Raw genomic sequence first — 12,063 nt, 5'->3', positions numbered from 1 at the left:
TAACCCCCTGAGGCAGGAACTACTCTCCGTCTCACCGTGCAGGGAAAGGAGGCTCACAGAGTTTAAGGAGCCAGCTGCTGTGAAAGGTGGACTTGAGAATCCAATTCAGGTGACTGCGACACAAAGCCCAGGTTCACCTGGAACTTTCTAACTTCCAAAAAAGGTTCTCTAGAAGAATCTTAGGTTTGGGGCACATTCCAAAACATCCCAATTTCCCTCAGGGTAATTTCCTTGTAACGATTACAACAGCCTTCCTTCAAGTCCCGTCTAACACCTGGTAAACTCCAGTAACCATACAACCCAGAATGATAGCACACGTCCTTATAGCAAGAGCGTCCTTTACAACATTCTAGGGGCCAGGACCATAAAGCAAGCCCTTTGGATTTCCCCGGGCTCCGTTTCCTCATCTGTAAAATGGGCTGCTCAATCAGGAGACGGTTGCACCTTCAGGGAAGGTGCTGAGATCCTTGGGCAGTGTTGTCAATGCCCTGAGATCAATCAGGGTGAAGGGCAGACACCGAGACTTGACGCCTTTCTCTGGCATGCTCAAAGAAGTCTAGGAAAGATATCCACTTTCCATTTAGAAACTCCCAGAATCATTCCAGCCAGGGTCAACTATCCTGGTCATCTTAGTTGGTGCAATGCTGAGACACTACAAAAATATTTAAGCTGTAATTCATAAACTGTTTCCAAGTCTGATTAAGTAATCTGGCTTCTCTGTTGGTTAGAGCTTACCAAATGGTGGATTCTAGATTAAAGTGAGGTTAAATTTAAAACCAAGTACGAAAACATTAAGACCACGTCTCTCCCTGATGGCTGTTTTAATAAAAATAACAGTGTTTTTACCCTTAAAGTAGCTACAGTCACTTTCCTGTTTATGTCACCAGATTTTGAATTCAAAAACCAAATTGTTCAGTCTCTGTGTATATTTTACAAAATAAATTTCACAGAAACAATTAAAACAATATGTTCATGTTTACAAAATGAGTTGTCTTTTTCTTTAGTCCAAACAGGAAATATATATCCATGCTAAGGCTTTATATGTCCTATCACACAACCTCAAACTATGGACAGACCTCCCCTCTGAAATTTAACTTTTTTTTTTTTTTGGATGAGCGTTTCTTGGCCTATAATCTGCTGTGGATACGCAAACAAATTAACAGCCTTCTCTGGAAAAAGAAAGGCAGCTGGATCGGAATCTGGAAGTTACTGGACTAAAGCACAGGGTCAGCGACTTATTAGAACCCCCACTAGGTGGAGGCACCGTGAGGCCAGGACTTCCAGGACTTAGGGTTTCTGGATCTACAATGCTGAGAAAAGAGCTGAACAAATACTAGGTCTTTACAAAGCAATTGCAGAATCAATCGGCTGCTAAGCTTTCATCAAGATCCTCAGTTCTGGGGGGAGATCCTCCTCGCAATAGACTGAGGATAGTAACACACGTCTACACGATTTTTCCTAAGACACAGGTGAAGGCATTTGTAGAGAACAGAGCACTTTATCTGGGCTGCCCATTCTCTATTAATGCTTCTGTCCAGCATCCAGCATCCAGACTGTATGAAGTGCTCATTGATTACGTGCTGATAGATCAATCACATCCCTTTCTAGTCAGTGAACATACGTAGCCAACGGTGTATTTATTGTTTTTAGAAATTTTATTTTCACATTGAAGAAACCTCATTTATATTCCCCTCTTGGTTTCTCACCATGTCTTTTTAATTTTTTTTAATGTTTATTCATTTTTGAGAGAGAGAGAGAGAGAGAGCGCGCGCGCACAAGCGGGGAAGGGGCAGAGAGAGAGGGAGGCACAGAATCCGAAGCAGGCTCCAGGCTCTGAGCTGTCAGCAGAGCCTGATACAGGGCTTGAACCCATGAACTGTGAGATCATGACCTGAGCCAAAGTCGGACGCTCAACCACTGAGCCATCCCAGGCGTCCATTATATTCTTTTTTTGAGGTACTTTCAAAACCTGGTTCTCTTTGCTGAGCCATGACATGGGAGGTTGTGTATATCATGCTGTATAGGAGCGCTGACCCTCCGCTATTTCAGCCTGGTATCTGTTGCCTTTCTTCCCGAACAGCCCCGGGAGTTGGCTCACCCGTGTGCCTCCCTGAGGCAAGGACAAGAAACGGAAGGAGACAAGGAGCTGTATAATGAACTTGGCATTTGATGAATAAAAACTTATCAGGCATAAAGGTAAATACTGTTCTGAGTTTCTATTCTTATCAGCTTTAGCTTTTTAAAGTGTCTGAGATCCAGCAAAGTGATTTATCTCAATGAACATATGTTTAATTTCTGTCAATGTGAGGTTTAAGGCAAGCCCTCCTCCATTATTTGATTAACAGTTGTACTTGTTTGAAAAATCTGTTTTACCCTCAGAGCCCAGCCACAAAGATTCCCATCTAGTCCAATTCTGACTCGGTGATACCGCAAAGGAAACTTTTTATACAAGTAATTCCCTGTTGCCTTCATGCCTACCCCTGAGCTTTGCTTAAAGATCTCTTAATTGTAACAACCCACGCCCGGATCGGTATCATGGCAGCTGGACAAAGAAGGCCAACATGAAAAATGTGACATTGTTCCAACTGATTCGACTTCATTAGAAACAAACAAAAACGGAGATGGGCGCCAGCCCTGTGGCAAAGGCCAGGGCAATGTCGAAGGGAAACGCTAGCTTGTGTCGCCAGCCCCTCCCCCCAACATCACAATGTCTCTGTTTTACTTAAACAGGGTTCCACCATTTGGTCATCTATAGATTCAACGATGTGATTGGAACACTGGGATAAGGAGAAGAAGGTCTCATTGCTGAAATAAAAACCACATCAGAGAACTGTCCACAGATGACTTTGGAAACCCAAAGATGACAAGATGAGGGACAGGAGAAAAGGACATTAATTTTCAGGGTCCTCTGGGTTTCAGGTCGAATCTATATCAAACCCGGAGCTGCAGGGATATTGCATCAGGCACTTCACTACTGAGCATCGTTTCAGACTGGCGGGAGGGGATACTACTGCTACCTTTATATATGTATACATATACATATGGTTAACGCTACACGGATTTCGAGTACAGAACATCTGCCCACTACGGGAGCACTTGTGTGGCTGTGGGCCACCGTACCATAAACCCGATCCACCCCGACCCACAGCCGAGGGGAGCGCTGGGGAGGTTCTGTACTTTGGACTTCGGGGGAGCGACAGCCCAGCCGCACGGATCCCAACGCCCCCCTTACCCGGAGCACCTATGTGGGCACGGTGACTGACCCGCATCCTGCGCAGACCCGGGAACAAAATGAGTTAGAAATTCCACAGGGGCAGAGTTTCGTCCCTGATGAGAGCCCGAGGACCGGTCCAGTTATTACTAAGTCCCAACAATAGCGTTCGATTTTAGAAAAACCGGACCAGCTCTCAAAAAACTTTAACTCCCAGACATGGGACTGTGGGTACCGTGCATGTGACAATAGAAAGGGCTCGGAATGGCTCTGAGACCCGCAGCATCCTCCAGGGCGCGGCGGGGACCCGGGTACCTGCGCGCACAGAGGCGACGGCATTTACCTCGAGTCGACTTAGACTGGAGCTCTTGGAGCGCGACTTCTTGCGCAGGTACACGGAGAAGAACCGTCGCACGGTGAACTTCTTCATGCTCAGGTCCATCGCCCCGCGCCCAGCCGGGAGGAGCCGCAGGCCCGGAGGACGCGCATTCCCGGCGCATCCCAGGCGCGCGGGGTCAGGTCCGCGGGCGGGTGCGCGCCGCCAGGGAGCCCGGCGCGGCGGCCATCGGCGCGGGGCGCGGGCTGCGGGCACAAAGGGCAGGCCGAGCCGGCCACGGCGGCCGGCGCTCCAGCGCTCCCTCCTCCCTCCTCCTCCTCCCCCTGCAGCCTGCGAGGACCAGCCCCGGGCAGCCCGCCCCGCCCACAGCCACTACCGCCAATCAGTGCCCGCTGCCCCAGCGGCCTCCAGCTCCACCTCCTCTTCCTCCTCCACCTCCCGCTGCTGCTGCTGCTGCCACCGCCTCCCCGCGAGGACCAGCCCCCAGCAGCCCTGCCCCACCCCGCCCCGCCCCGCCCCGCCCACAACCACTACCGCCAATCAGTGCCCGCCGCCCCACATGCTCCCTCCTACTCTTTCTCCTGCGGCTGCAGCTGCTGCCGAGGCTGTTACCGCCCCGCGAGGACCAGCCCTGGGCGGCCCCGCCCCGCCCACAGCCACTACGGCCAATCAGATGCTTCCTCCTCCTCCTCCTCCTCCTCCTCCTCCTCCTCCTCTCCACCTCCGGCTACCACCACCTGGCGAGGGCCAGCCCCGCGCAGCCCAGCCCCAACCCGCTCCGCCCACAACCACTACCGCCAATCAGTGCCCGCCGCCCCACATGCTCCCTCCTACTCCTTCTGCTGCTGCTGCTGCTGCAGCCACCAGCCCGTGAGAACCAGCTGTGGGCGGCCGCGCCCCGCCCCGCCCACAGCCACTACGACCAATCAGATGCTCCCTCCTCCTCCTCCTCCTTTCCACCTGGCGAGGACAAGCCCCGCCCCAACCCGCCCCGCCTTCCATCAGCCACCAATCAGCGCCCGTCTCCTTGCCCCGCCCCTCGTCACTGCCACCAATCAGCGCCTGCAGCCCCAAGGTCTCCCTCCTTCTCCTTCTCCTCCTCCTCCTCTGCCCCCGAGAGGACCCGTCCCGAGAAGCCCCGCCCCTGCCCTGGGCCCCGCCACTACCACCAATCAGGGCCACCGTCCCGCCGCCCCCCCCCACCCCCGGGGCTTCTGCCCTGCCTCCTCTGCCTCCTCCCTGGGAGCACTCCCGGCGCACTGCCCCGCCCCCCGCCCACAACGCCAATCAGCGCCCTGGGCGGTGCCTGCTTAGCGAGCCGGGCGGAGGACCGGGCGGAGGACCGGGCGGGGCCCCGGGCGGGCGGTGCTGGGCCCGGCGTCTCGGGCGCCTGCCCTCGGTTCTGCTCCGCTGGCCTGCGGGGCTGTTCTCTAGCTTGGGGGTGTCGCTGTTTCCTTTCCTTAAAACAGCCACATACACACTTGGGCATAATGCTCTTCTGCGCCGGACAAAACTTTTGTTCATTAGCAAACATGCCTGGAAACTGAACCCCAAATCCCAGGGGCTCCGTGAGCGTTCCCAGTGAGCCCCGCACCTCTCCTCGGCCCCGCCAGGCCCCGCAGCCCCGGGACTCACTCCCCGGGGAAGAACGGTTCCGCACGCGCTCTGGGGAAACCTCCCTTGGCAGTGCTTGGAGAACAAAGGCATATCCGTTCTCCATGACCTCCGACTCCATATATAGAAAATTATTCAAACGGATGACTTACTAGGCCCGGCACAGCCAGTGTCCTGAGGCATGGCTCTCAGAGGCCAGCTGCTGGCTGTAGGGCTGGGGGGGGGGGGGGGGGGGGTTGCCTTAAAGGGGAACACACTTTTTTTTTTTTTTTAAAGAAATGCTCATCAGAGAGCTATGGACAGTTTCAGATCTTCGAGCTCAGAGCTCTGTGCAGCCTTTTCGATTTTACTCTTGTGCAATGTGCACATGTTGAGTCAACGTTTAAAATAGGGTCTGGGCACCTGGGTGTCCCGGATGGTTAAGCTTCTGACTTCAGCTCAGGTCATGATCTCAGGGTTGGTTAGTTCGAGCCCTGCATGCATGGGGCTCTGTGCTGACAGCTCAGAGCCTGGAGCCTGCTTCAGATTCTGTGCCTCCCTCTGTCTCTGCTTTCTCTCAAATATAAATAAACATCTTAAAAAGGTAAAACCAAACAAACACACAAACAAAACCTTTAATTTAAAACAAGGTCAAACAATCTCAGGAGCATACTGCTACCAGTGCCCTGAGAAGTCCAGAAACATTCACGCATACACTGTGTGACAACTACTGCTCTGTGGCCAGAAGCTTGTGAAAAATCCACGTGTCCCGTCATCCCCTTGGCTAAACGATAGGTTGCATTAAAACCCCAGGGAGGGCTATCTTGGCTAAAGTGAGTATGGAGGCCAGATGCCCCCAGTGGGAACGGTGATTTCATGCTGCATCTGGGCGAAGACGTGAGGGTAGATTCGCTCTCTGGGGTTCAACGGATGTCACGGGCTCCGTGGCGTAAGCGCAGAGTTTAGAGTCAGGATGCGGACATGGCCACTTCCTTGCTTGGCGAGGACAAAAGCCTCGGGGCCAGCCTAAATCAAGGCCTGTGTTTTACCACAAGAGCATTTTGACCTGGTGTGACAGAATTGGAAAGGAAATGCCTCATGAGATGCTCATGATTCCCCCTACACTTGAGTGCAAACAGTTCTAGTGAACTTGGACGTCACAGAAGAAAAAAATAAAAAGCCTTCCTATGTTCAATTATAGACATGATTTCATTGCTAGAATATTTGTTTGCCTGTGTCTTTAACCAGGTAAAGCAAGTATATCAAAATCTCTAAAGGGGTGCCTGGGTGGTTCAGTCGGTTAAGCGTCCAACTCCTTGGATTCAGCTCAGGTCACGAGCTCATGGTGGTGAGATCAAGCCCAGAGTCAGGCTCGGCGCGGAGCATGGAGCCTGCTTGGGATTCTCTCTTCCTCCTTATGCCCCTCCCCTGCTCGTGCTCACTCTCTCTCTCCCTCTCTGTTCCTCCCCTGCTTGTGCATGCTTTCTCTCTCAAAGTAAGTAAATACACATTTAAAAAGTAATCTCTAGAGATTGTTTACCACCACATTTACCACCATTTCCACGAATACAATGAATACCTCCAGACCACCAAATCTATAGGAGGTCAGGGTCCTCTTTAACCCGGGCCTAAATGATCCCCCCCAAATACTAGGGGGAAGGGTGAGCTTAATAAAGGCTCACGCCCAGATGGCGGGGAGGAGGGGGACATCTTGAAGAGAAGACAAAGCTGATCGGCACCCCCCCACCCCGCCGTGGTTAAGTTTTCCCCTGATTTAAACACGGAAGCCTGGGACTGAATGCTGCGTGGTTGTTGCTTCGAAGAGAATGCTGGATTGGCCACGTTCATTCACCTCAGTTCCCCAGGGGACTGCGGAACACCTCACAGTGCTCGATACCGTGAGCAGCCTCAGGAATACAAAAAGGGCTGTGGCTCGTGGCCCGCACAAGTTTGCAGCCACGAAGAAGAGAAGGTGAGCGAACACACACGATGCGGGTTTGATGCAAGGAGAAAGAAAGGCGTAAGGAGACGCGGGGCAGAGGTAAACGAGAAGTCAACCCTAGCTGGAGAAGCCATGGAGGCGGTGGTGGCATCTGGGGTCACCTCTAAGGATGAGGAGCCATTTCCCGGGCAAACGGAGTGGGGTCCCGGCTTGCGGAAGAACAGGGTTATCGAGAAGTTACAACGAACAGGGTTTCATGACTGAGTCATGAAAATTAAAGTTCCTACCAAGTCCCCAAGACACATGAGGTATGATGTTTCAGAATTTCGAGACAACAAGTAAGGTCTGCTCGACCCTGGAGCCCCGCCTTCCTTGAGGACAGAACAGACCCTGGACAGGAAGGAGAGAGGGTTCTGGAAGGAAGGTAACTTTGGCAAAGTCTGTGCTGTCATACCCCTCCTTCCCTTCCACCCAGAGGACCGGGTGGGGGGATGGCAGCTTCTTTGCTTCAAGCCCCACGGTGACAGCTGTGATTTGCTGGGGACGCCGCAGCTCAGGCCTGGGATCGAGAGAGCCACGGGGTGGCCCTTGCTCCGGGTGGCTCGGGCGGGGCCGTTTAGAGAGCGGGCCTGTGTTCACAGGGCTTGTAGGGGGAAGGATGTGAGAAAATGTCTTATAGATCAGGCATGGCCACGTGGGAAAGGGGCCAGTGTGGGGGTCTCGGAGACCCTGTCTGGAGCAGAAGTGGTGTGGCAGCGGGCTCAGGGCTGAGGGAAGAATTCCAGGTAACTTCCAGAGAGAGAGGCCTCTGTCCTGTTAGTGTGCACAGGCTGGGTGGGGGGTCTCCAGGCACAATACCCCCCGAAGAAGACAGGACAGCTCTCCCTGAGAGGAAGGGTCAGTGAAAGCCCAGCTGGGCACAGAGCAGTGTAAGTATATGTGTCCTCTCCCTTATCCCCTGCCCTCCCGATCTGACCCTGGAGGGGACACAGCAGGTTCCAGCCAGGCAAAGAGACCCGAGTGTGGCCAGTCCTTAGGACTTGAAATACTCATTCCTCAATCAAGTATTTAACACTTAGAGCAAACACGGTTTTCTATTATCCGGGAGTGGGAAGCAAAAGCTGTGCAAATTGACGGGGTCTCCCTGTGGTTCACTTGGAGGAGCATCGAGCATCGGAAGGTGTGTTTTGATCCGATCACAAGCCAAGTCTGTTCGACAAACCAGTTACAACTGGATGTGATGAGTGAGGGGGGAGAGGAGTCAAGAATCACATCCAGGTTTGTTACCCTGACGATCCGTTTACAGCAGCGAGGGGCCCAGAGGAGGGACGCCACCCTCTGCGGTCAGGGTGGGGCAGGGCTCTGCCCTCAGGGCAAGGTGGACGGAAATTCCTCCTACAGACAAGGGCTCCCGACAGAGCACTGGCACAGGACAGGGAGGGCGAGAACGAGCCCCCGGCGCCTCTGTGCCCACACAGCCCCTCCTGGCCCGAATGCATTCTCTGGGTCACCCAACAATGGCAACACAGACTCAAGTGATCCTGGCTAGTTCTCACCCGAGGTGCCCAGCAGAAACACACAGCAAGGCCCTCTAGAGAAATCCCCATGAGACCCAGCCTTCGAGAATTCCCTCAGACGCAGCTCCAGGGAGCACGAGCTCATGGCCACCGAGCGCATGACCAGGAAGACAGCTGCCCGTGGCATCAGACGTGCCCTGATTTATCGGATGTGGGATGTGAAATTATGACATCGGATACGTTCAAGGAAATAAAAGGAAGACATGAAAATACAATTCAAGAGAGTCTAAAAGCGCCCCAGCAGAGAAAACTGGACAAGATACTCCTGGGAACGTGCCGACGTAGGGCTGGACACATGTCACACACGCTCGCACATGTGCTCCGTGTCACAGGGCTGACTGGCCATGGGAAGGGCTGCTCCGTGGAATGCGTATCAGACGTCGAACACCTGAGTCGTGTTTCTGTGCGCAGTTCCTCTCCTGAAACCCTGAGCCTCTAGAACAGGGTCCTCAACTGCGTCAGGCTTTGTCCCCCAAGGGGACGTCTGGCAGTGTTTGGAGACACCTGTGTGTCATGGCGGGGAGGGAGGGGGTGATGGAGGGAGGCTGGGGCGCTGACGGGTGTCACACAGAAAACTAGTGATGGTGACTGGGAAGGAAGCAGACCCCCACTTCTAGAATTTCCATCTGAAAGCTGCCTGTTGAACCCTATCGTCTTCTGTAAGTGCCCCGTGCACCCCGTTGCCCAAACCAGGAGGCAAGAATGACACTCACTTCTGTGCCTCCTTATTCCCAAATTCTAACGTGCAGAGACGTGTTGGCGAGACGTTCTCAGTATCTTTCACTCCTCCCCCCGCCTCCCTTCCAGGCCTTGCTATCGGTCACGTGGCTTGGGCCCTCATCGGTTCCTGCCAGAATGCAGTAATCTCAGGCCGGGTCCCATCCATCACAGCCCATCTGCAATCCTGCTACTAAAATGATCTTTCTAGGAGCAAAGTGGGTCAAGTTACCCCCATGCACCACAGGTCCCCAGCTCTTCCAGAAGAAGGACAGACTCCAGAGCTGCACGGCCACGCTCTTCTTGGTCACTGCTCCCTCTGCCCTGCCACTGTCCCCCGCCTTCCCTGCCCCAGAACTCGGGCTGGGCCACGCCGACGCGCCCTATGAGCACGAGCTCCCGGTGTCCCCGACACCACGCGTGCTGTGGTCACTGCCCGGGACGCCCTTCCTGCCCGCCCGCCTCCACCCACTGGCTGCACCCCTCTCCCACTTCACGGCGCAGGGCTGGGTCACTGCCGGGAAGTCTCCCCAAACCCCCCGACGCTGCAGGCGGTGTTAAGGAGTCTTCCCCGGGGCTTCCCATGTTACTTACGGCACCAGATGATGACTCCTGGCTTCTCTGCCCACCCCGCCCACCAACTCGGAGATACTCAGGGCGGCTACGATCTTCAGGCCTCCACACGTTTGTTTAAGGGGTTTTATGTTGACTATTTTCGGAGATGTGCTGGTTGTCAACAGCTGGGCCTACATCACTGTTCATCTATATAACACACTTATGAAATCCGCAGAATGGACACAACGAATCCCATCGCATGCGGCTCAGGGCGCCGAACCTAGTGTCTAAACGTACGTCAGACAAAAGGGTCCCCACAAGGTCTGCGTATCAGTGAGTTCCCAGCAGTATCTCAGGCACTTTACTAGGTGTTTACCAAAAGAAATCAAAGAAGGGAGTGGCAAGCAAGACGGTGACAGGCTAGGACCCTCATTTCCCTAGATGATTACACTTGGTCAAGACGTGGCACGAGGCCAGAATCCTGTGGACACAGCATCTCACAGACAGAAGTCTGCTGGCCTCCCTGGGCCTCCTTATGGCTGTGCTTTTGGTGCAGAGTATCTAGCTTTCCTCTTAAAGGTCAGCTTACTCACGAGACAGCACAGGGACACTAACGTGAGGCTTGTTACACAAAACAGCGGAAGGGACCCAAGCATGTGGCCGAGAAAAGCAGTTGGAAAACATTTCGTGTAGATGCCGTAACGTGCTTGGTCTTTTCTAATGATCGGTATTTTACGTGGGGGAGGGGCAAAAGGGGCATTCTTCACTGGGGGGCGACAGCACCAGCAGAAAACCCTGGGGTTGAGCTTCCTAGTGTTTACATGTTGGTTTCTTACGGGTTGAACTGTGTGCCTTTCTAAGACAATATGTTGAAGTCCCGACTCCCAGGCCCCTAGAATGTGACCTTATTTGAAAATTGGGTTGCTGGAGATGTTAACTGGTTAAGATGAGGGCATACCGGGGTAGGATGGGCTCTAACGCAATGTGACTGATATCCTCACAATGAGGCCACGTGACAAGGGTGGCAGAGATCAGAGTGGTGCAAGAGGCGAGGCAGAACTCCCCTCCGGGAGTCAGGGGAGCCTGACCCTCGACGCACCTCGATCTCCATCTCCGGCTTCTGGCTTCCAGAAGTGTGGGGCAATCAATGCCTGCTCTTTGCGGCCCTCCGGTCTGCCGTGCTTTGTTATGCTGCCCACGGAGATTAAGGCACCCTTGTCATCCCCAGACAGAAGTCCCAGTGACCCTCTGTGATGGAGACAGCCAGTGAACAGGCTCACCAGTGAACACAGCGTTTGGTCTAACGGCATGTTAGAAAACCCGACTGTGAATAGAGGCATGGGGGCTTTTCTTGTCAGCCCGAGCCGATGCCCAAGTTACAGAGGAACTTCAAGAGGAAGGGAGTCAACAGGAAAGAGGAAACAGGTGAAAACTATAGCAGGAAGGATTTCTGTAACTTAAAAAGGAAAAAAAAAAATCCTCAAAATAGAAAAGTCCCTCAAGACCTGGAATGGGTACAAAGGAGAACGTCAAATCTTGCCAGAAGTTTTTCTTAGCGAGAAATGTTCATCTTTTAAACAATATTTCATAGATATCCATGGCATCCCAAACACCAAACACCTATATGGGAGATGGGAACCAGATGCACACATACGAGAAATTCTCGGCGACACTAAAAGCCACAAGGCTTAAGGCCCCTAGTGCCTGGAATTCACCTTCCTCATCAGGGAGCCTCTGGCGGAGGCTGGGGAGGTGGCAAGGGGGCGGCTGGGGAGGTGGCGTGCCATTCTTCCTAGTAGAACAGGTTACGTATGCAGAGGGAGCCTTCCTGAGACACAAAGATGCTGGATAGAACAAGAAGAAAATCCTCTTTTTTTAAAGCATGGCTGATCCAATAGTACGTAGGGGAACACAAATGTAAGCAGAAATTGAGGCTCAGAAGATATTCCCTAAGAGGAAGCAATGTTTGTCCCGGAGGTGGATGTCAATCCCTGTAACCCAGACCCGAGTCTCAGCAGGGTCTGGAGAACAGGACTGGAGAGAGCTTGGGGCCGTGCGGGGTGGGAGGTCAGGTCTGAGCCACTCTGCTGAAAGTCAGGGTCCCCACAGAGCAGACTGTAGGGGGACGGCT

At 53.5% G+C, this 12,063-nt stretch overlaps 1 protein-coding gene across 4 annotated transcripts in view; it reads right to left on the bottom strand.

The window, feature by feature from the left end:
- The window catches only part of RPS6KA2 (ribosomal protein S6 kinase A2), a 345,106-nt gene that overhangs the window by 159,267 nt on the left and 173,776 nt on the right, over positions 1–12,063 (bottom strand). The window contains exon 1 of one of the 4 annotated variants that reach the window (XM_027056473.2): positions 3,555–3,896. The exons of the other annotated variants lie outside the window; for them this stretch is intronic. Within the exon in view, the coding sequence (XP_026912274.1) occupies positions 3,555–3,653 (99 nt within the window). The 5' untranslated portion in view covers positions 3,654–3,896. Of the gene's footprint in view, positions 1–3,554; positions 3,897–12,063 lie in introns of those variants that run through there. 4 annotated transcript variants of the gene reach the window in all.

Source organism: Acinonyx jubatus, chromosome B2 (assembly GCF_027475565.1).
Source record: "Acinonyx jubatus isolate Ajub_Pintada_27869175 chromosome B2, VMU_Ajub_asm_v1.0, whole genome shotgun sequence".
NCBI lineage: Eukaryota > Metazoa > Chordata > Mammalia > Carnivora > Felidae > Acinonyx > Acinonyx jubatus.
This window is presented reverse-complemented; position numbering and strand designations above follow the sequence as displayed.